This window comes from Saccopteryx bilineata, chromosome 9 (genome assembly GCF_036850765.1).
Source record: "Saccopteryx bilineata isolate mSacBil1 chromosome 9, mSacBil1_pri_phased_curated, whole genome shotgun sequence".
In the NCBI taxonomy this organism is placed as follows: Eukaryota; Metazoa; Chordata; class Mammalia; order Chiroptera; family Emballonuridae; genus Saccopteryx; species Saccopteryx bilineata.
The window spans coordinates 39,379,067-39,403,287 of record NC_089498.1 but is presented as its reverse complement, the minus strand read 5'-3'; the positions used below and the strand labels follow the sequence as shown (position 1 = coordinate 39,403,287).

The window sequence follows — 24,221 nt, the reverse complement described above, 5'->3', positions numbered from 1 at the left end:
GAAGCTTGGGGACCCATTGTGAAGGGAGGCAGGGGACACTGAGCAAGGGGACTCAACCTGCAATTTGAAAATAAAATGTGTTAAGTGATGATGGAAGAATACAGTCTGGCTGGGGTTTGAAAAGGTCATTGTGCATTGTGAGGAGCGTGTGGGATAGATTGGAAGGACACCAGTTAGTGCTTTCCCTGACCAGTGGGGACTGGGCCATTGTCTTGAAGATGGTGGTGCTACAGGAGATGTGGGGAGAAGGGTCCAGTGACTTCTAAACCTCTGGGTTGACTGTATTAGGGCACGCTGGGATAGGCTGGGACACAGTGCAATGAGTTCATCGTGGACAGACCAACAGATGTCAGCAGGGCAGCTGAATACCTGCTTGGGCGAGAGGTGAGGGGTGGTGTGGACCATCTCAAGTAGAGAAGTATGCACAAGTCACTGGTGACCAAAGGGAGCAAGTGAGAGTCTGTACCGATCAGTGGTAACTGGGGCCCTGGGACAGTTGGGGACTGGGGAGAGCACAAGGCAGAGATTCAGGTTGTGGCTGCTCTTTAGTATCCCTGGGTTTTTATCTTTTTTTCTTTCTTTTCCTAGTGATAGGAGAGGAGATAAACAGACTCCTGCATGTGCCCTGACCAGGATGCCACTCAGCAACCCAGTCTGAGGCTGATGTTCTGCCCATCTGGGGCCATGCTTGCAACTGAGCTATTTTTTGGTGCCTAAAGTGAAGGCTCCACAGAACCATCCTCAGCATCCAGGGCTAAATGCACTCAAACCAATCAAGCCATAACTGTAAAAGGGGGAGAGGTGGAGAAGCAGATGGTCACTTCTCCTGTGTGCCCTGACCAGGAATTGAACCCTGGACATCCACCTGCTTGGCCAACACTCTACCACTGAGCCAACTGGCCAGGGCCAGTTTTGATCTTGTTGTTTTGTTTTTTTTGTTGTTGTTTTTTTGTATTTTTCCGAAGCTGGAAACGGGGAGGCAGTCAGACAGACTCCCGCATGGGCCCACTGGGATCCACCTGGCATGCCCACCAGGGGGCGATGCTCTGCCCATCTTGGGGCGTCACTCTGTTGCAACCAGAGCAATTCTAGCGCCTGAGGCAGAGGCCATAGAGCCATCCTCAGTGCCCGGGCCATCTTTGCTCCAGTGGAGCCTTGGATGCGGGAGGGGAAGAGAGAGACAGAGAGGAAGGAGAGGGGGAGGGGTGGAGAAGCAGATGGGCACTTCTCCTGTGTGCTCTGGCCGGGAATCGAACCCGGGACTCCTGCACACCAGGCCGACGCTCTACCACTGAGCCAACCGGCCAGGGCCCAGTTTTGATCTTTTTAAAGTTCTCACGTTACTCTAAAGTTTGACAGCCACAATTAGCAACTCAGGACTAAGAATGAAAAGAGAAGGGCCTCAATCTAAGGTGAAAGATGGGTCCACAACGCTGTCCAGGAGGCATCGCTGACCTGTGTCTAACTTCCCTCCTCCACACCCCAGACTTTTAAATTAGAGGGAGTTAGTGTTGAATTTTAAGGACATAAAATATTTTGTTCTAAATATACAAAATATTAAAAACTTGAAATGTATTCAGAATTGCTAGTTAAAAGAAATACAGTGAAACCCAGGTTTGTCTCATGTGTTACACAATGCTTCACAGTGTTTTCACTCAGTGCTCTTTAGTGGCATTCCTCAGCCTATTAGGTAAACATTGAAATTTCCCACTGTTTGAATGAGGAATCTGACGTTTGAAAAATGAACATGAATTGGTGAGTGGCCCATACATGTGTGGTATGACCATATATATCCCTTCTGGTTTGGTGAAAGCCGTGCCTGCTGGTAGATGCCCCTCCTGCTTCATCCCTCTTGTTAAAGATAATTCCCTCTGCAAGTCACATTGTCCTCTGTTTCAGGATGATGATCTGGAAGAGGGTGAAGTAAAGGACCCCAGTGACAGGAAGGTGAGGCCTCGTCCCACCTGCCGATTCTTCATGAAAGGTAATTGTCTGAGTGAGGGGCCTTTGCATGGCCCATTTGTGTGGCCTCGGCTTTACCTGGGACTATGGTGGTGGGTAAGCATTGTCAAGTGCCCTGGAGTGTGTGTAAGGCTTTTCTTGGGGCCAGAGAATGGCAGTTTATGGTGGCAATGGTGGTGGTGTTGATGTGAAACAATAAATCTTTTATTGGTCCTTTCATCACTTGAATGACTGAATCAGAGGGGAGCCAGCCCTGATCATTTTCACACTTGTGGTTCCAGGCCCACCTGTTTGTAACAGACTCATGACTTTAATGTAGACAGCATCAATCATTTTTGTAAGTGGTTCTTTTTATAAGGCCAGATGCCCCAGGCACCAGTTTTGACAGTTTCGCACCTCTAAAAGGAAAATTACCGTTTTTCCACATGATGTATCAGAAGTATGTCCTTCATTTGAAATATATTTCTAAATAGCAAGAGAATGGCCTCAAAGCAGCAAGGCTCCCTCTCTCCTGAAAAGTAAAGGATGTGAGTCAAGAAGTGGTAACAGATAGCAATATGATAAAATTTTGTTGAAAAGTATGAACTAAGATCTTGGGAGATTTGGAAATGAAAATGAGAATTTCCAATCTTAAGGTATTTTTAATGTGCAGAAGTAGTTTTGGTATATGTCTTATAATTCAGCATTTTCCTTGGATAGGTAGGAAGATATTTTTCTCTTAATTTTACTCTGATCCTTGATGACTTTGCTCACTGACCCAGCCTCTTGTTCTGTCTAAAGTTCACAAGAGCTTCCTGTACTTCTTTTCCAGATGTTGTGACACCATTATCCACTCTTCTTCCACCAATATCAAATTCCATACCATTCAGAGACCAGGTTAAAGGTACAAAATATACAATATTCACTCTCTTTAGTCCTTCAAAGTCACCCTGCTCCAGAGGCCAGACTTCTTTCTCCTGGACCCAGAATACTCCTGTGAAGCCAGAAGAAAGGGGAGGCTTAGAGGGACAGAGAGCAGTTGTGAGTCTTAATACTTAGAGGCACTTGAGGCTCGAGGAAACTGTGCACTGACTGCACAGGGACGGCAGGGTGGCAGGGGCATATGGAGTTCCATCTCATGGAGAGGCAGCTCTGCACTTCAGCTAGCCCTTGAACGGCCATATCCCTAGGACCAAGGGATGGTCTGATGGTGAGGGTACATGGGAGCTAAGGGAGCAGCACACTCAGGACCTAGGTCGGCTTGCTCCTCGGGGCATATGCCCTTGACCTGTGGTATTTACATGCTGCTTATTGTTTCTGCCAAGCCAAAGTTTGACTCACCTGCATGTAATGGGCTCCACCATGCCTGAGGGAGGACAGACACTGCAGTCACGTGCTGTAGCGCAGGCATTACATCATGAGCAGAAGAGCCACCCTATGAATGCAGATAAACACACAATATATTTTAGAAAGTATTGGAAATGTCACTATTTCAGAAAATTTAAACTTAAGCAGAAGACCTTCGTTCCATATTGATTTGGGAACAAATGTCAGTATATCCCTGAAGTTTCTAGATTAAAGCTATGGAGACAAATATATATATGTATACATAAATGTACTTGCATTCATTTCCAGTTAGCACTGTTCACAAATGGGGGCTCAGAAGCCTGGCCAGCTGGTTAGAACTAGCCGGACGCTCCCATAGCAAGGGACAACAGTATCCACCATTCGTGCCACGGAGGCTCTGATCCAGATGCTGGGGTCACATCACTGGAGTAGTTTCCAGAATTTAGCAAGAAAAGCATGCATACACATGAAGTTGTTACTGGAACTGCAGATCAGCATCATCAGGAGATTCCAGATGGACAAGGACAGGACACTTATCTCCACGGACTTCACGGGGTCACCTCACAATAGGAGAGAGGTGCCTCCAGGGTCAAACTAAGTGCTCAGTTTGGATTTCAGGGAGTGAGACCATTTGGTAAGGCTTTCTGCAGTGTAAAAATCTGAAGGGGCCTTTTTGCAAAAGCTTAATTAAGCACAACCAGTAACTTGTTTCAGGAATGTTTTTTAAAATATATATTTACCTTTTCCTCCTATACTACTTGTTTATTCCGAGGTCTTTAGATGACCCCTGTGTTTTGGTCGTTCGACCCCCGCCAGGATCGTGACCCACAGGTTGAGAACCGCTGCTGTAGAGAATTGTGATAATAGTATAAAAGGAAATGATTGATTTTTCTCAGTGTTCCAGAACATAGCTCCTGTTTTTTCTTAGTTATGAGAAAGTTTTGGGATATAAATGTTTTTGCTTACCTTCAGTTTATAAGTTGGATATTAAATTGAGATGGATATGTGTAAGTTCCCTTTAATAGTAGAAGTCACTTTAAAAATGAAGTTTGTTGTGTTTGGTAAGGATACAGAGAAATGGTACGTTTATACAGTGCTAATAGTATATCAACTCCTCAGAAAGTGAAGTGCACAGCAACCATATGACCCAGCAATTCCATTTCTGGATATCTAAGAAAAGTGAAAGTATATCCACATGAAAACTTGTACATGAACATAACAGCATTATTTGCAATAATCAAAGTGTGGAAACAACCCAAATATCCATCAACTGATGATGGATAAATAAAATTTGGTTTGCCCATACAATGGAATATTATTCAGCCATAAAAGGAATAAAGTACTGAAACTACAACAAGGATGAAACTTGAGGACATTATGCCAAGTGAAAGAAAGAAGCCAGATAAAAAAGGACACATTTTATATTTTCACTTATGTGAACTGTCCTGAACAGACAGATCCACAGAGACAGAAAATAGATTAGTCATTGTATAGGCCAGGGGATAGGAATATCAAAGGGGTGATGTCCAATCAGTACAAAAAGGTTCCTTTTTGCCTGACCAAGAGGTAGCACAGTGGATAGAGCGTTGGACTGGGATGCAGAGGACCCAAGTTCGAGACCCCAAGGTTGCCAGCTTGAGCACAGGCTCATCTGGTTTGAGCAAGACTCACCAGCTTGAGCCCAGGGTCACTGGCTTGAGCAAGGGGTCACTCGGTCCACTGTAGCCTCCCTACTGCTCCCTCCCTGTCAAGGCACATATGAGAAAGCAATCAATGAACAACTAAGGTGCCGCAACAAAATTTGATGCTGCTTATCTCTCTCCTTTCCTGTCTGTCTGTCCCTGTCTCTTATCTTTGTCACACACAAAAAAAGTTCCCTTTTGACATGATGAAATGTTCTGAAATTGTGGTGGTCATTGCACAATTTTGAATATACTACAACTCACTCAGTTATATACTTTAAAGTATATTTTGTGGTATATGAATTATATCTTAATTTGAAAATTTTTTTAGGCCCTGGCTAGTTGGCTAAGCAGTAGAGCAGGGGTCCCCAAACTTTTTACACAGAGGGCCAGTTCACTGTCCCTCAGACCGTTGGAGGGCCGGACTATAAAAAAAAAACTATGAACAAATCCCTATGCACACTGCACCTATCTTATTTTAAAGTAAAAAAACAAAACAGGAACAAATACAATATTTAAAATAAAGAACAAGTAAATTTAAATCAACAAACTGACCAGTATTTCAATGGGAACTATGCTCCTCTCACTGACCACCAATGAAAGAGGTGCCCCTTCTGGAAGTGCGGCGGGGACCGGATAAATGGCCTCAGGAGGCCGCATGTGGCCCGTGGGCCGTAGTTTGGGGACCCCTGCAGTAGAGCATCGACTCAGCGTGTGGATGTCCTGGGTTCAATTTCCGATCAGGGCACACAGGAGAAGCAACCATCTGCTTCTTCACCCTTCCCCCTCCTCCTTCTCTCTCTCTTTTTCTCTTTCTCTCTTCTCCTGCAGCCAAGGCTCAGCTGGAGTAAGTTGGCCCCAGGTGCTGAGGATGGCTCCATGACCTCTCATCAGGTGCTAAAATAGTTCAGTTGCCAAGTAACAGAGCAACAGCCCTAGATAGGCAGAGCATCACCTCATGATTGGCTTGCTGGGTAGATCCCAGTTAGGGCACTTGTAGGAGTCTGTCTCTCTGCCTCCCTGCTTCTCACTTAAGAAAAGAAAAAAGGAAAACTTCAAGTTTGTTAGCTATAGTTTTTATAGTTTTATAAGTTGTGATCTTCAGATTATTTATTGATAAAAGATGTACTTAGGAACACAAATTGAGATAGTTTAAAGCACTGAAACTTTATGGTATAATTTTACTTCTCATTTACAGGTAGTGCCTGGGTTATGAACAAGATGGGTTCTGTAGGTTTGAAAACATTTAAGTATTTATATGCACAAAAAGGTAAAAAATACTATGTTAAGACAAACATCTGTCTAAGATGAATTTAATAGGTAAATGTACCAGTTCCAACTTACCAATTCAGCTTGAGAACCTATCTTGTTCGTAACCCAGGAACTGCCTGTATGTATGTTGTGTTGAATCTCAGTACGCAAAGTTCCAGTCACAAAGACATAACTAGCTTTTTCTTTAGATTGTGTCCTCTCTTGGGTTTCTGATTTTCCCAGTTGTCAGTAGGGCCCAACCTGTTCCAGGCCTACTTGTCTCAGCAGCTTCTGTTCTCTCTTTTTTAAATTATAATAAAATAGTATAAAATTTGCCATTTTGACTATTTTTAAATGTACATTGAGTACATTCATATTACAGCCATCACCACCATCCATCTCTAGACCTTTTTGTCTTGTAAAACTAAAATTCTGTCCGCACTAAACACTAACTTCTCATTCTTCACTCCCCTCAGTCCCTGGTGACTACCTTTCTACTTTCTGTTTCTATGAATTTAACTATTGTATATGCCTAATGTAAGGGGAATCATACACCATTTGTCTTTTCGTGACTGGCTTATTTCACTGAGCGTAATGTCCTCAAGGTTTATTCATTTTGTATAGCATGTATAAGAATTTCCTTTTTAAGGCTAAATAATGCTCCATTGTGTATCGACCACAGTTTATCCATTCATTAGACAGTGGACACTTGAGTAGCTTCCACATTTTAGTTAACGTGAATAAAGCTGCTGTGAACATAAGTGTACAAATACAGTCATCCCTTGCCATATCGTGGTTTACTTTTTGTGGTCTCACTGTATCATTGATTTTTTGCTATATTGCAGGATTTTGCGGTATATAGGTATTTTTATATATTTATTATTTTAATTACTTTTGCAGTAAAATAAGTGTGGGAAAGATTAATAACTATGGGAAAGGTTAATAAAAGTGTGAGGAGGGTTTATAAAGCCTTAAATATATATAAATAATAAATACAGTATAAGGTCGCTACTTCGCAGATTTTCGCCTATCGTGGGGGCTTCTGGAACCTAATCCCCACTATAGAAGAGGGATCATTGTATCTCTTTAAAAAGACCCTGCTCTCACATCTTTGAGGATATATGCCGAGATTGCTGAGTCACTTGGTAATTCTGTTTTTAATTTTTTGAGGACCTGCCATACTGTTTTCCGTGGCAGCTGTACAGGTTCCAGTTTCTCAAATCCTCACCAACCTTTGTTATTTTCTGATTTTTCTTATACTAACTATACTAATGAATGTGAGGGTGGTATCTCCTGACCTCCTTGTGGTTCTGATTTGCATTTTCCTAGGGATTAGTGGTGGAGCATCTTTTTAATGTACATTTTGGACATTTGAATGTCTGGAGAAATGTCTATTGCCCACTTTTGAATCCCTGTGTTTTATGTTTAAAGCAGCAGTTATCAGAGTTGTCTGTGGACTTCTAGGAGTCCTTGAGACTTTTTCACAGATACTTGAGGTCAAAACTATTTTCATAATAATAATTCTGTACTAATACATATTGGCCACCATGACTACAGTTAAAGAATCAATTTTAATGATATCTGCAATAGAGCAGTAAAAATTATAATTGTTCTACACTTGGTGTACAGATCTTTTTTTTTTTTTTAGTGAGAAGTAGGGAAGTAGGAAGACTCCAGCATGCGCCCTGACCAGGATCCACCTGGCAAACCCCCTTCAGGGCAATGCTCTGCCCATCTGGGGCAGCTGCTCTCGGCTCCTGAGGTGAGGCCATGGAGCCATCCTCAGCAACTTGCTCCAACTGAGCCATGGCTATAGGAGGGGCAGAGAGAGATAGAAAGGAGGGAGAAGGGTGGAAAAGCAGATGGTCGTTTATCCTGTGTGCCCTGACTGGGAATTGAACCCAGGACTTCCATAAGCCAGACCAATGCTCTATTGCTGAGCCAGCCGGCCAGCACTACCTACAGGTCTTTTTTTAAAAGCAACTTTATCAAGGTATAATTTACATATAAAATATGCCTGTTTTAAGTGTACAATTCAGTGACTTTTTATTAAATTTACCAACTTGTGCAGTCATGACCACAGTCCAGTTTTAGAGCATTTTTATCACCCCAGTTAGAGCCCTCAGTATATGTCTTTTTTATATTCAGTATGACGAAATTGGAAGTGGGCATGGAGCCCCTCTGCTGCGCACTGAAGTGCAAACGTCATCTCCAGGGAGGGCACGTTCGAGGTTTGCACTGTGAGCTGGGCCAGCCACTTTTCCCACGGAGCGTGTGTTCACTTGCAGGAAGGACTACGACACACCAAGGTGATGCAGAACCAAGTCTTTTCAAAAACTTCACCAAGTGAGCCTGCCACTTCAGGGAGAATGGCTGACAATATCTGTTGCTTATGATAAAATTCAAGCTCTCAAGTAAAAATTAGAATTTTGGAGAGCCACTATCTCCACTGTGAGCTTGACAGGTTTTTAGTGTCTAATGAATTTCTCCAAATGTCCACTGGGTGATGTTACATAATCTTTCCTGGATAGAAGATCCATTCACAGTTCAAGATAGACCAGTGGCCTTCAGTGGAACAGAGTCAGTCAAGTTCAGTGATAGGGTTACAGATCCCTCGTTGTGGGAAACTGAAGAAGCCTCCACTTGTCAAGTTTGGTGTAGCATCAGAACATATGAGAGTACCTGAAAAGGCTGTTAAAATGCCCCTTTCTTATCCAGCTATATTTCTGCCTGTGGCTGGATTTTCAGTTAAAATGCAGCACAGCAATTGAATGCAGAAACAGACATGAGAACCCAGCTCTCTTCTATTCTGTGTCAGCATTAAAGAGATTTGAAAAAAGGAAAATAATACTATTGTTATCACTAAGTATTTTCTAAATATAGCTTACTCTTGATAAAACATTTATGTTGACATTAAAAAATTATAAATGTTATATATTAGGTCTTTAAGTTTTCACAGTTTTAATTTCTACAGTAAATATCATTCAAATAAAGGCCCTATGGGGTCCTGAGACTAAAAAAGAACTGCGGGTGTCAAGTACACATTACTTATACAGAAAATTTTTAAATTTTTTTGGCTACTATAATGAGTATATTTCTTAAGTTAAAATATCTCAGAATACTGCTGGATGTGACTGCAGCTGTCTGTCCATTTCTTTCCTACTTCTCTGTGACAGGAAAGAAAAGGACGTAGGAGTTCTTGGTATTGCATCCATACAGTTTTGTATGCAATGGTTCTTTGGACTTGTGCTTGTTAGACTATACATTTGTAGAGCTTAAGGTCTTAGTTTTTAATTATTAGACTTAAATATTCTGTCTTCCCATCATGAAGTACTTTACTTCATGTTCAGAGTCTGATTATTTATTACCTATTCTGAGTTATTTCGATTAACAGGAAATAGAAGCAAGGTATAGTTAAATAAGACCACTATGTCTTATTTAGAAATAAGGAAGTCTTTGTTTAAAATTCTAGTGCTAAGCAAGTACTTTGTATTGAAAATAGATACTACAAAATTATTTCAGTTGTTCTAGTAGGAAGCAATGCAAAAACAGTGGCAGCATAGCCCAAAAACAGTATCAGCACTGTACTGTGCTGATCACCAATGGAACCAGCAATTAGAAATTTTAAAATCTGGTAGTTTCTGGACTTCCCGTGTACACATGCTCAAACGTGTGCTCATAGATGCAGCATGCTTCTCACATTTCACACCGTGAAATGGGAGAGATGGATTCCTTGGGCTAGTCTTGTGTCTGGGTTGTGACCAGTGGGTTGCTAGGGTGGGGATATGGATTTCATCTCCTGTTGTCTCTTTCTAGTTTCCTTGATTTCTACTGGGGCCCATTAGGTTTCATGCATGTATTGTCTGTTTCACTGTTAAGAGTTTGGGCTTTTGCTGTTGAGCGTGCAGGTTCCTTTTTTGTAGATATATTATTTAGTGGAAAAAAAAAAGATTCAACACAGAGTGTATACTCTAGGAAAAAATAGGGATAGGCACACTGACTGATTGATTAATTCCTCAGTAAATTGATAACTGCCTCTGTGGAGCTCCCTGGAGGCATAGAGACTTCACTGAGTACCTTTTAGAGTATTTGGATATTTTTTGTTTACATGTATTCCTTTTATTTAGTTTTACTATGAAATATATTTCATATATAAAATATACTAGTGTTTACACTGACATAAAGATAATAAAAGAATAAAACAATTACTGATGTGCCCACCATCCAGTTAAGAAATAGAACACTGTCAATGCCTTTGTGTGTGGCCAAGATGAAGAAACTTGTCCCACTGAACTCCCTGTCACAGCTGTTTCCATTTCTTCTCTGCACTTCGGGCTCCTCTCCATGTCCTTATATAATTGCGAGTCTATTTATTCATCCAGTCAGAATCATAATCCACATTACTTTTGTGTTTGTGGCATTTTAGAAGCAGACCAACACCACACAATTTTAAAACAAGATTGATTTTTGCTTCCATTTCCCAGACTTTTTTTTCCTAACACTTTTTTAAATTATGAAAGTAATATGTGCTAATGAGAGTCAAGACAATAAAAGGTGAAAGTTTCTCCTTCCACGGTCCCAACAGTTTAGTATCTTTCCAGATCTTTGTGTACACAGATAAAAATTCACTATAAGCCTGACCAGTGGTGGTACAGTGAATTGAACTTTGACCAGGGACATTGAAGTCCCAGGTTGGAAACTCTGAGATCGCCCACTTGAGTGTAGGATCAGAGTTATGATCCCATGGTTGCTGGCTTGAGCCCCCTGGTCAAGGCATATATGAGAAGCAATCAATGAACAGCTATAAGTTGATTCTTCTCATCTCCCTTCCTGTCTCTGTCTCTCTCATTTAAAAAAAGAAAAGTCACTTTAAAAGGCTCATGAGCCTGACCAGGCGGTAGCGCAGTGGATAGAGCGTCAGACTGGGATGTGGAGGACCCAGGTTCGAGACCCCGAGGTCGCCAGCTTGAGTGCAGGCTCATCTGGTTTGAGCAAAGCTCACCAGCATGGACCCAATGGTCGCTGACTTGAGCAAGGGATCACTCGGTCTGCTGAAGGCCCACGGTCAAGGCACATAAGAGAAAGCAATCAATGAACAACTAAAGTGTCACAATGCGCAACGAAAAACTAATAATTGATGCTTCTCATCCCTCTCCATTCCTGTCTGTCTGTCCCTGTCTCTCTCTCTCTCTCTGACTCTCTGTCTCTGTAAAGAAAAAAAAAAGCCTATGAGTTTGTAATCATTCTAACTGCTTTTTTGGCTGCGTTTGCTGGATATCTGTTCTTCTCCTTGGTGGTCAAGGGTCCAGACATATACTCAGCAATGGTTTTAGCATATCCAGAGCAGGGGCTTCCAACAGGTCAGGCTTCTGTCACCCTCCAGTGTCTTAGAAAGGCACCTACTTCTGCTCTTGCCTTTTACTTTTCCTAATGTATTTCTTTTTTTTTTATTTACTTGCCTTTTTTTTTTTTAAGTGAGAGGCAGGGAGGCAGAGAGACAGACTCCCACATGCATCCTGACCAGGATCCACCTGGCAAGCCCTCATCTGGGGCTGATGCTCTAACCATTTGTGGCTGCTGCTTTGTCACTTGGCAACCGAGCTATTTTTAGCAACTGAGGCAAGGTCATGGTGCCATCCTCAGCGCCCAGGGCCAGCTTGCTGGAGCCAGTTGAGCTATGGCTGCAAGACGGAAAGAGAGAAGTGGGAGGGGTAGAGAAGCAGATGGTCACTTCTCTTGTATGCCCTGACTGGGATCAAACCTGGGACTTCCACATGCCGGGCCGACGCTCTACTGCTGAGCCAGCCAGCCAGGGCCCTCGTGTATTTCTTTTTATCCACCTGTTCCTCTTTTCTCCCCCTTCTAATATGTGATAAAAGAATTTTTTTGTCACCGGGTTGGCTCATGGGTGATGTTTTGTTTTGAAGTTTTTTTAAATAAAAGAAGAGACTATCACCCATTTATCTACCATCTAGATATATATATTGGTTCTAAAATCATGGAGAAGTTAGCTTGGTCTGTGGTGGCGCAGTAAAGTATCAGCCTGGAATACTGAGGTTGTCAGTTTAAAACCCTCGGCTTGCCTGGTCAAGGCACATATGGGAGTTGATGCTTCTGCCCCTTCTCTCTCTCTCTCTCTCTCTCTCTCCCTCTCTCTCCTCTCTAAAATGAATAAGTAAATACAAAATAATAAGATAAAATTATGAAAAAGTTATAGTTTATATTGTTAATACTTTTTTGTTTTTGTACTTTCAAATTTTCTACAATGAGCTTTTTTTTTTTTGGCTACAAAAGCAATGTGGAATGCATTATGAATTTTGTAAGGGTCAAATGGTAAAGGTGATAGTGTTTGAAATTTTTTATTTAGCTGTATGACTACATCTTTTTTTAGTCATCTTTTTTTCTTCATACCACCAGAGACTTTGGGACTGAACCCCCTGTAGTACAGTATTTCCCCTCTGACTTATATGTGATTTCTTAAACACTTAGGACTTTTAAAAGTTAAGGTGGTGTTTTTGCATTCCCAGAGAAGCAATTTTAAGAATATTTTATTTCACATTTAATTTAGATCAATATATTATTAAGTTGGCTTTAATACAAGTTGAATATATATTTTTAAATGGTTTGAAAATTAACTGTGTTAACGCATTGAAAATGTTTTTTTTTAACTATATGAGCCTATGTACATATAACTATTCTAAAAATTAAATTTTTTAGAAGTGATTTACTCACTGATTATATTTAAAATTTTGACTTCTTGCATTCTGTGTTGAAAGGTAAGTGGTTTCCTTGAATAACCCTGACATTCTCTTAACGGAATAATACTAAGCCATGAACACCTAATTCATTATATCTATGTGTTTTAAATACTGGAAATATACTGAAATGGTTTGTGAGACATTTGATAGGAGAAATGCAAATTTACAGAGCTGATAAAGACCACTGTGGGACAAGCTTGCAGAATTCTGGTCATTTTTATACTTCTCGATTTCTATTTCAGTATGAGTGGGTTTTGAGTTAGAATTATGGTCCTGTATGTATGTGCACCTGTGAGCCTCGCTGAGGGTGTAGTGTTTCTGAGCAGTAAACCCAGAGTGGAGGTCACCTCTGATTGTCTGGGAAGCTGTTAGACTTTTCTGTTTTGAGGGGAAAATGAACTATTCACATGGTCATGTTTCCTCTAACACATAACCAGCCCCCTTCAGGATCCCTTTAGGCTCACTCCCCAGTTGCAGGTCTGGCCTGAGACTGTTCAGGCCTGCCTGCCAGTGACCTGGGTATGTGTGGGTATGCAGATGGGCACACGGGGGTGGGGGGAGGGCTCAGGTGTGAGAACTGAGCCTACACATACTTGCACTGCAGCTGATTGTCTTTGGCCTGTCCATATTCAGACTTATGCACCTTACGGGGTGGAGGGTGACACTAGTAACCTGTGAGTGTGCTCAGCATGCTGTCTGACATGTCACAGGCTCTCAGGAAAGTCCAAGCAAAGCAATCAGGAAGCTGACCTCATGCACTTGGGCTCTCATAGACACATTCTGACCTAACTTTTGTTTCCTTAGGGAACTGTACCTGGGGAATGAATTGTAGGTTTATACATCCTGGAGTCAACGACAAGGGCAACTACTCCCTAATCACCAAAGCTGAACCTTTCCCACCTAATGGTGCCCCACCTCTTGGACCTCACCCACTGATGCCTGCCAACCCTTGGGTACGTGAACACCTTTTTTTAATTGCTAGCAAATCAGACATCTAAGCTGTTTGTGACTCTCCAGCTTAAAGCACATTAATACTCCTTGTGTAAAAGGCATTTCTGTAACATCATGGTCACACTGCTTTCCAGTTGCTTCAGGTGTTTTTGCTTTTCTTTCTTTGTAGATTTTAAAGGTTTGCTTGCTTTTTCAACTTTTTCTTTCTCCTTTTTACTAGGGTGGGCCAGTCGTTGATGAAATTTTGCCTCCACCTCCCCCAGAACCCCCCACAGAGAGTGCCTGGGAACGAGGACTTCGGCATGCAAAGGAGGTAACAGAATTCAGAAAACCCAAAAGTAGTGACAGTCCTTGCCCAAAACTAGAATTTCCTTGATCCAGAGAAAGTGATAAAAAACTCAGTAAAACCTCAAGTGATAATATATTACTGTGATTTCTCTGAAGAGCTAGAGAATGGGAAATGACTTTGAACTGACTGGGTTATGCTAGGTCCTAACCAGGCCCAGAAGACCAGGGAGTCCCAACCTAGAACACTGGCCCTTATCTTCATGTGTCTTGGGCAGCATTGGACCATAACCAGCTGGTACTACAGCCCCCTGCCACTCAGAGCCACTCCCCAGAGTTAGCACACACTGCTGCCCCGAGTGGCCTGTCTTCTGGAGAAGTCACTTTCTCCCTTGAGAGCTGCAGTGCGAATATGGGCCTCCCCTCTTTCCACTCCTTTACTCCAGCCCAGACTCTGGCCCTGGATGGCCAGGCTGCTTTCTGAGCTCCCTACATCGATTTCCCTTCAGTGAGATGACAAACTAAAACAAAATTCTTCTCTCTCCCATAGCACATACTTCACCACCCCTTCTTTCCTTTGAGAATTGAATGGCCCCTTAGGTCTTTTCTCCCATGAGCAGACTTACCTTCCTCTCCGCGTGCAGTCCTTCTTACTGAATTATTATCGGGGGCTCCCTGGTTCAATGCCCGGACTATCATTTGGAAGCCATCACCTTCATCACCCTTCCCAGAATATGAGTAAGCTCCATGGTGCTGCTTAGTGGGCCTGTCCTGACTGCCAGGCACAGCTATGTGCAGGGACAAAGCACTCCAGTCCTGCAGAAAGGCACACGGGAGCCTGTGTGTGCCCCAGGCGTAGAGCTTAGGCACACCTTGCCCACTCAGCACTCAGCCATCCCGCTCAAGCCACACTGGCCAAACTTCTGTGGGTCAAATCAGGACAGGCTTCCCTTTGTTTTTCCTAGCAGTAACTGGTATTTGCTTCTTCTCACAATGGTAGGTTTTAAAAAAAGCAACCATTCGAAAAGAACAGGAGCCGGATTTTGAAGAGAAAAGGTTTACTGTGACAATTGGTGAAGATGAACGGGAGTTTGACAAAGAAAATGAAGTTTTCCGAGATTGGAATTATCGGATCACAAGAGATGTCAGAGACACGACGTAAGGAATGGTTTGCCTCTTCCTTCCCTTTTGAAAGAGAATTAAGTTGTCCTCAGCTATGTGGGGCTTGGGTCCTGGAGAGCAGCAGCACGTAGGCTTCCCAAGGGCTGGGGCCTGTCTGCTCTCCCTGGACTGAGAATGATGTTCTTGAGATAATTTCACATATTTTGCAATTGAGTTTCCTCAGTGTTTTGTTTCCATGAAGGAAGTGTTTTAGTTTTGTGCCAGGGCCTTGTGACTGGGAAGGGCCTGTGCCCATTTGGGCTCCTGCAAGCTTTGGGAGTTTATATAGCTGTTCCTGAGGCCACATAACTCTTTTCCTCACCTGTCCCCAAGTTACCCAGGAACCAGGAAAACCTATGAAATGTGTAACTAAAATTCAAGAGCATGGGAGTTGTGACCCTTTTCATTGTAAATGTTTTCTTTTTGGTTTCTTTCTGTTTTTTCCTACCAAGTACATGTGGTTGAAAAATGTAAGTCCAGTCTTTGGAAGTTGTGTAACATAGTCAGTATAGCACTGGTCTTCCAGTGCTCCTGCTCCCAGGGGAAGCCCAGGTCTGTTGCCCTCACCTCTACGGGGACAAAGACAGACCAGGTTTCTCCTGAGCCCTCGTTGCCGTGTCAGCTGAGGTCACAGGACAGTATGACCTGAAGCACACACTGCACTCGGTGATCTGAACTGTCTTTCACTTGATTCATTTATGTTTGCTACTAGAAAGTCCCAGTTGCTGACTTCTGGCTGAAATGAGTGCAGAGAAAAGGGAACACGTACAGTGCTGTGTTTGAGGATTTAGTCTTGGAGACCTGGACCCACTGGGCTGTCTCAGTTCCCTCCGTTCCCAGGTCATGCTCCCCTGGCCTTTCTGCTTGCAGAGAGAAGACAGGATGTTCTGTGCCCACTCCTGTCGTGGTAGCTAACAGCTCAGTAGTCAAAGGGGTAGAGATTTAAAAGAGTAGTTAAAACTTTTGTTTCCTAATTCTGTGTGTGGTGAAAGTGTTAGATTACGGACAGCAGTGTGTGAGTAAGAAGTGTGTCTGCTGCTGAGGGCATATCGCCACAAGTCTTAAGGCCTGACCTCCTTCCAGTGTAAGGGAGGAGGATGGCACTGTCCTTGACTGGGGGGTGTTTGTGAGAGTCACAGATGCCGGTCTCTGTAGAGACAGAACCTGTTCTGGGGGTGGTTCTCGTGAGTAGTGAGAGAGAGGGTTTTAGAACCTCAGGGTCCATCCTTGACAGTGTCTCATCCTGCCTGGAACATGGTCCCAGAAAACAGGCCTGATGGGGAGCAATCTGGTGGGCCTGGTTCTGTGCCATCCTCAGCTGCACAAGCAGCTATGCTCTAACGTTGCCCCGTGTTTGGTGCCGGTATGACAATGGCTGCTTCCTTCTCTGACAGGGAAGGTCAATACTGCAAGGCTCTCAGACGCTGAGCTTCTGAGAACAGGACTTACAGCCAGGTTTTTCCTTGTGTTTTGTTTTTTCAACATCTGCTATGCATCAGATTAACCAAGGCTTTTGTGACCTGCACATGCCCGGCCCCACCCAGACCTCTGGCATATGTCAGGTGGGAAAGTGCCCCAGCCAGAGTCCACCCAGCAGAAACCATCTGGCTTTTTAATGCAGAGCGTTTAACATAAAGACATGTCTTCTAGGTGGCTGCAGACGCAGAAAGAGGTAGCACCTGCAAGAAGTAGCTGCTGTGGTGGGGGGGAGTTAATATTAAAACTGAAAAGTTGGCCTGACCAGGCGGTGGCACAGTGGATAGAACATCGAACTGGGATGCGGAAGGACCCAGGTTCAAGACCCCGAGGTCGTCAGCTTGAGTGCAGACCCATCTGGTTTGAGACCCATCGCCAGCTTGGACCCAAGGTCGCTGGCTTGAGCAAGGGGTTACTCGGTCTGCTGAAGGCCCATGGTCAAGGCACATATGAGAAAGCAATCAATGAACAACTAAGGTGTCGCAACGAAAAACTAATGATTGATGCTTCTCATCTCTCTCCGTTCCTGTCTGTGTATCCCTATCTATCCCTCTCTCTGACTCTCTCTGTCTCTGTAAAAAAAAAAAAAAAAAGGTTGGGAGAAAGGGTTAGAACTCGGGCCTCTGAGAAGAGGACAGGGGACAGCAGTGCTGGCATCTTCAAGGCCAATGATGAGGCTGGGCTTGGGGAAGTGGGAGGGAATGGCCGCTGTTGGCTGCAGAAGGAAACCAGGGCAGAGCAGACCCCTCCTCCACCCAAGCCACCAGCTCCCCTCTAGCACCTGGGTTGGCCAGCCCTCAGATATAACAGCTGGCAGAGTGGGATGTGCTTTGCAGAGTGTGTGGAAGAGTGACTGAAAAACTTAAGTTGGAATTTTACAAGAGGTTCAGAAAGACCAAGCCTTAATAGTTCTCCTCTACTGGGACCTGCTCTTTGACTGCTTTGTGCCCAGATGCTATTCCCAGTGATGCAGCGTGTCCATGACCAAGGTTCCAGCCCAAGTGGGGAAAGGTAGTGGGACAGCTGAAGGCTGTGGCTCCCCAGGGGTAGTCTCTGCACCAGCAGCAGCATCACCAGGGAGCTTGTTGGCAATGCAGTCTCTCAGAGCTTCCTGATCAGAAGTTCTAGGGGTGTGGAGCCCACCCAGCCAGCTGTTTTTAACAAGCCCCCTGGATGATTCTAAGCCCACTGAAGTGTAAGAACCACTGATTCCAATTACAGAGACATAGGCCATCAGACCTCACTCTGAATTTTAGGGGTAGAAAAGCTCTGAATAGTTGTCACGTGGAACCTGCTTAATGTGGTCAGTTCTGGTTGTGTGGAGCTAGGTACTTGGTTGTAGAACCCATGGGAAAGCTGCCCGTTCAACAACTAAGGAAGTATTCTGAGATGGTATAGATCAGGGGTAGTCAACCTTTTTATACCTACCGCCCACTTTTATATCTCTATTAATAGTAAAATTTTCTAACCACCCACCAGTTCCACAGTAGTGGTGATTTATAAAGTAGGGAAGTAACTTTACTTTATAAAATTTATAAAGCAGAGTTACAGCAAGTTAAAGCATATAATAATAATTACTTACCAAGTACTTTATATCGGATTTTTGCTAAGTTTGGCAGAATAAATCTTTATAAAACAACTTACTCGAGTTAAATCTATCTTTTTATTTATACTTTGGTTGCTCTGCTACCGCCCACCATGAAAGCTAGAACACCCACTAGTGGGCGGTAGGGACCAGGTTGACTACCACTGGTATAGAGGATGGGGAAATTAGTTTTTTCTTTATACTTTTGTTTGGAATTAAACAATTTACCTATCAGGATCATTTAGTAAAAATAATGCTTTTCTATATAGACACATTCTAACTCATTGTTTGTTGTTGGTGTTGTTGTTTTATTCAGTGAGAGGAAGGGAGGCAGAGACAGACTCGCACATGTGCACTGACGAGGATCCACCCTGACTGGGATCCACTGGGCAAGCCCGCTAGGGGACTGTGTTCAGCCCGTCTGGGACATGGCTCCGTTGCTTAGCAGCTCTTAGCACCCGAGGCGGAGGCCATGGAGCCATCCTCAGTGTCTGGAGCCTACTCGCTCCAATCGAACCATGGCTACAGGAGGGGAAGAGAGAGAGAAGCAAGAGGGGGAGAGGTGGAGAAGCAGATAGTCGCTTCTCCTGTGTGCCCTGACCAGGAATTGAACCTGGGACTTCCACACACCAGGCTGATGCTCTACCACTGAACCAACTGGCCAGGGCCCCAACTCAGCTTGTAAAACTCCCTTTCTACCACCTTGGGCACTTGATTCAGATGCCACCTGACTTGTGAGACCTCATGCATAAGAATCCTTAAGAAATGTCATCTCTGCATCTGGGGCTGTGGGGCACTATACCAAGAGGACACCACTGAATCCCAAAGGAGCCTGTGATTCAGAAGACACAAGTAGCCCCCCAAATGCACAGGGTGTCATCTTCAAGGAATAAAGTCTTTGGCAGAGCTATCTGAAATAGAGCTTCTTAGTAAACCAGGGCCAGACTGTTAGGCCATAAGCCCAGGGCCTAGGAATGCACCATTGCCAGCTTTCATCCTTCAAGATTGTGCCTGAGGGGAAAAAAAAAAGATTGTGCCTGAGGAGGCAGTCATTGCCAAGTTGAGTTCATGGCAGCACTTTATGGACTCCTGTAGACCAAAACCCTGTGGGCTGGTGGGCAGCCCAAGCTTAGTTCTGAGGGAGGCGGGCCAAGGAAATGCTGCATGCCTTATCCCCATCCATTGTATCCTAGGACTGAGAAAGCCTGCAGGAAAAAGGCTGGGTTTTGTTTTGTTTGTTTGATTTTATTGGGTTGACATTGGTTAATAAAACTAAGCTTCAGGTATACAATTCAATAATACATCATCTGTATATTGTATTGTGTGTTCACCACCCCAAGTCACGTCTCCTTCCATCATCATTCATCCCCGTTTACTCTCTACTACCTGCCTCTACCTCCCTTTCCCTCTTGTAATCACCATTGTCTGTGTCTATGAATTTCTCTTTCTTTGCTTAATCCCTTTTCCTTTTTCACCCAGTCCCCAATGCCCTTCCTCTCTGAAGCTGTCAGTCTGTTCTCTGGATCTATGAGTCTGTTTCTGTTTTGTTATTTTGTTCATTAAATTCCACATATAGCCTAACCAGGCAGTGGCGCAGTGAATAGGCATCGGACTGGGATGCAGAGGACCCAGGTTCAAGACCCCGAGGTCGCCAGCTTGAGCGTGGGCTCATCTGGTTTGAGCAAAGCTAACCAGCTTCTACCCAAGGTCACTGGCTTAAGCAAGGGGTTACTCAGTCTGCTGAAGGCCCACGGTCAAGGCACATAAGAGAAAGCAATCAATGAACAACTAAGGTGTTGCAACAAAAAACTGATGATTGATGCTTCTCATCTCTCTCCATTTCTGTCTGTCTGTCCCTATCTGTCCCTCTCTCTGACTCTCTCTCTGTCTCTGTTAAAAAAAAATCCACATATAAGTGAAATCATATGGGACTGTCTTTCTCTGCCTGGCTTGTTTCACTTAGCATAATACTATCCAGGTCCATCCATGCTGTTGCAAAAGGTAAGATTTCCTTCTTTTTATGGCTAAATAGCATTCCGTTGTGTAAATGTACCACAGCTTTTTTATCCACTCATCCACTGATGGGCACTTGGGCAGCTTCCAAATCTTGGCTGTTGTAAATAACACTGCAGCCATTTTTATTTTGCTTAACCAGTTTCCCCAAAACAAATTTGCCCATAGTTCCTCCTTTGAGAGAGCACATACCCTCACACCCCTTTAGAAGTTTTTTCTGGGATCTTCATTAGCTATGTATTGTGTTGGTTTTGAATTTTTAAGGTCATGGGAAAAGTCTGCCTCAAGGATTGTACTCTCTTTCTGTGTAGCAGATGCGGTGCTGCAGGCCTCTGCACATAGTTATTGATGATTGTCATTAAATATAATCTGCATGGCATGAGAGTTAGGTTGTTAGAAAAGTGTCTGGCTGTTTAGGATGAAAAAAAGCTGTGTCATTTGGCAGAGCCAGCCTTGCGTTATCTGTGCCAGGGTCACTGGAAACACCGACGAGAGATTTCCTAGAAAAAGCAGCCAGAGGAAGGCTGTGAAGATGACAAGGTGGTAGCACCTTTTGTATCTTTCAAGAGTGTTTTAAAGTTTTCCTCAAATAGGTTTGCATATTTCTGGTTAAGTGTATTTTGTTTGTAAGTATTTTCTCGCTGAAATGAAGTTTTCTCTATACTCTGTCTCCTCACTGGTTATATGTGTATGTGAAGATTTGGGGTTCTGTATGTTAATTTTTCTCTGTCTGCCTTACTGGATTCTTCTGGATGTTTGAATTGGCTTTATCATCAAGTCCTGATTTTTCAGGCATAACGTCATTCATTTTGCAGACTGAGATCTTTTCCCTCCTTTTCCCATTATGCCTTTCTTGGGCACCTCTAGTCTGATCGCATTAGCAGTGCCTCTAGCACAATGGTGGGTCACTGGGGGAGCAGCAGGCCTCCTTTTTGCATCGCAGTCTTACAGAAATGCCTCCCCTGTTAACCTGCAGTAAGAAGCTGGCTTTATTCTAAAGTGTATACATATATCACTTTAAGGAGGTTTTATTTCCTATCTTCTTGAGTATTTTTATCAGGAAGGGGTATTGAATTTTTGTCACAGACATTTGCATCATCCATAGATGGAATCCTGGGACCTTTCTCTTTAGGTCTGTTGTATGAGATATGCTTGTAAATTTCCTAATGTTGACTCAACCTTGCATTTCTAGAATAAATCTCACTTAGTCATAGTAATTATTTTCTTAATATTTTTACATTTGCAATATTATTTCTTAATGAAAATATTTACTTTTTATTTTTATTTTATTTTCCAGACTTGAGCCTTATGCAGATCCTTATTATGACTATGAAATGGAACGGTTCTGGCGGGGCGGGCAGTATGAGAATTTCAGGGTGCAATATACAGAAACAGAACCATACCACAATTACCGGGTAAGTAGGGCTTAGATTTGCAGATCTGAACTTCACTGATTGGTGCATTGAAATATCCCCTTTTTTATTTATAGGACTTTATACGTGAGCTTAATTATGTCGGCAGTGTGCTGACTCCAACCCAAATTGACTGAAGAACTAATTCAGATCCACAGATTAAATTTGTGGTGATTTGAAGAGTGACTTCCTTGGGTTTTTCTGTGTTTTTGCCTTTTTTAAAAAATTCGATTTGCTGATTAGGTTGTTAATGCTAGTTTGCAGGGGAGTATACTCCACCCTCTTAAACATATTACTTTTTCAGGCTCCATGGTAATAACAACATTTTATAATTGTCATGTTTAACCAATTATTTACATTCCTTTGGGCCTCGACCAGCCATGCCTTGGTCTAATGGAGAACCAATCTATATTAGAATTTCTCTTGAGAATTTAGTATATTTGTGAATATATGTGCTTCAGCCTTTGAGTTCCTAATCTTATGCTTTTGGGTGATTTGAAAAAGCTGCCACTAGGAAGGAATTAGTTAGAGGCAGCTTAGTAGTTTTTGTGCTATGACTTCTATGACAGAGTCATGCATTTTTAGGACCAAAGAAAAGTGACTGGCCTATGAACCCATCAAATGGAGAAACAAGGATTCTGGTTGACCATCCATGCCCCTTTCCCCAGTAGAGCAGATTCCTCACTGCGGTTGGGCTGCGGGGGTGCAGTGCCTCATGCCAGACAGGACAGCCTTGGAAGTAGCAGAGACCTGCTGGAATCCCTTTCCATCACATTCCCCACTGTCCACGGGGCGAGCCAGCATGAAAGTCAGGAGTGAGTGCACTTCATTTCTTTGCAGGCCACCTAAAGCTCAAAACCTGTCAATGTGCTGTGATTTGGGCAGTATTCACTTTGAACTTTAAATATTAGAGCAAATGAATGAAAACAGTAAGAGTTCAAAAAGTTGTTCAAGGATTGTACTTAGAAAAACAGGAGCCACCATTTTGTGGTGCCCACTCTGTTCCAGATACCTAAAGCAGAATAGTTTAGGTGCCCTGGGCCTGAGTCTGTGCAGTCTTGCTTGTCCCACTGTGCACATGAAGACCTGAGGCCAGGGAGCCTGCTCACCCGCTGGCAGCCAGAACTCACACCAGCCCTTGAAGGCTGATTAGAATTAGTAGTAGGAAGAGTTCACTCTTAGGTTGTGTTCCACTCTAATTTGACATCTAACCCATTTTTATAACATTGTTTTTTAAGAAGAAACAAACAAAATTACCACCAGAGATGTTCCCTAATCTTCATTTGCTTGCTCTTTTGTGTTTTCTCTGTACTTTCCATTATAAATGTTTAAATTGCAGCTGGTGTGTGTATGTGTTTGGCTTTTCAACAAAGGAGCGGGAAAGGGAAAGAGAGCGAGAGAACAGACAACGAGAGCGCGAGCGGGAGCGAGACCGAGAGCGGGAACGCCGGCAGCGAGAGCGCGAGCGGGAGCGGGACAAAGAGCGGCAGCGGAGGAAAGAGGAGTGGGAGCGAGAGCGAGCCAAGCGGGACGAGAAGGACAGACAGCACAGAGACCGAGACAGAGAGAAGGAGCGGGAGAAGGAAAAGGAGAAGCCAAAGCCCCGCTCTCCACAGCCAGCAAGGTAGGCCACCAACCACTGGGCTCCCTGCTGGAATCCGGCAGACTGGGTTGCAGAACCACAAGAGGAGGAGCCTGCAGCGCCACTGTCTTGGCCTTGCCTGCTTCCTACAACCTCTTGCCCAAACAGTTGCTGAAGAAATGTTGCTCTTTTGATTAGTAGTTGCTGCTCCATCATGTATCTTGCATGTTATGAAACATTCTCTGTGCACTGTGCACCACAGTATTACTGTCCTAAGTCAGGAAAGTCCTGGATTCCCAGTTCACCTGGGGCTTGGGAGAAGGAATTAGGAACTGCAGGGTGCGCATGTTGCTGGCCACAGTGTGGCGCTCTAGCAGCTAGAATCAGGGGCTTGAGTCTGCAAGTAGACCGCTGGCCTCTCCACTTAGCTTGCTGTCTGTGTGGCAGGTTCCATGTTGCTCCATGAGGGCTGCCAGTTGGACTGCTGTGGTGAGCAGTGAGGGCGTGTCCCACAGAAGGCCCAAGGGGTGAGGTGGGCTCTGGGGCTTCACAGGGCTCTTATTTCTTTTTAAATATTTAAATACTGGAATAGGACAGGTGGTCCTCATTACAGCTTTATTGAGATATAATTCACAGACCTTGCAATATACCCGTTTAAAATGTACAAATTCCACGATTATCAAGTATTCGTAGACTTGTGGTACCATCACCACAATTTTAGAGCACTGTTTCCCAAAAAGAAACGTACCCATTAGCAGTCACTCTCATTTTCTCCAA

General features: G+C 43.6%; 1 protein-coding gene across 4 annotated transcripts in view; it reads left to right on the top strand.

Annotated features, from left to right (window-relative positions):
* The window catches only part of ZC3H18 (zinc finger CCCH-type containing 18), a 77,663-nt gene that overhangs the window by 17,345 nt on the left and 36,097 nt on the right, over positions 1 to 24,221 (top strand). For 2 of the 4 annotated variants that reach the window (XM_066241989.1, XM_066241990.1), the window contains exons 3-9: positions 1,900 to 1,984; positions 2,774 to 2,845; positions 13,784 to 13,932; positions 14,151 to 14,243; positions 15,216 to 15,373; positions 21,748 to 21,865; positions 23,236 to 23,486. In XM_066241989.1, the coding sequence (XP_066098086.1) occupies positions 1,900 to 1,984; positions 2,774 to 2,845; positions 13,784 to 13,932; positions 14,151 to 14,243; positions 15,216 to 15,373; positions 21,748 to 21,865; positions 23,236 to 23,486 (926 nt within the window). The remainder of the gene's footprint in view (positions 1 to 1,899; positions 1,985 to 2,773; positions 2,846 to 13,783; positions 13,933 to 14,150; positions 14,244 to 15,215; positions 15,374 to 21,747; positions 21,866 to 23,235; positions 23,487 to 24,221) is intronic. The other 2 variants (XM_066241991.1, XM_066241992.1) reach the window with 1 other exon arrangement.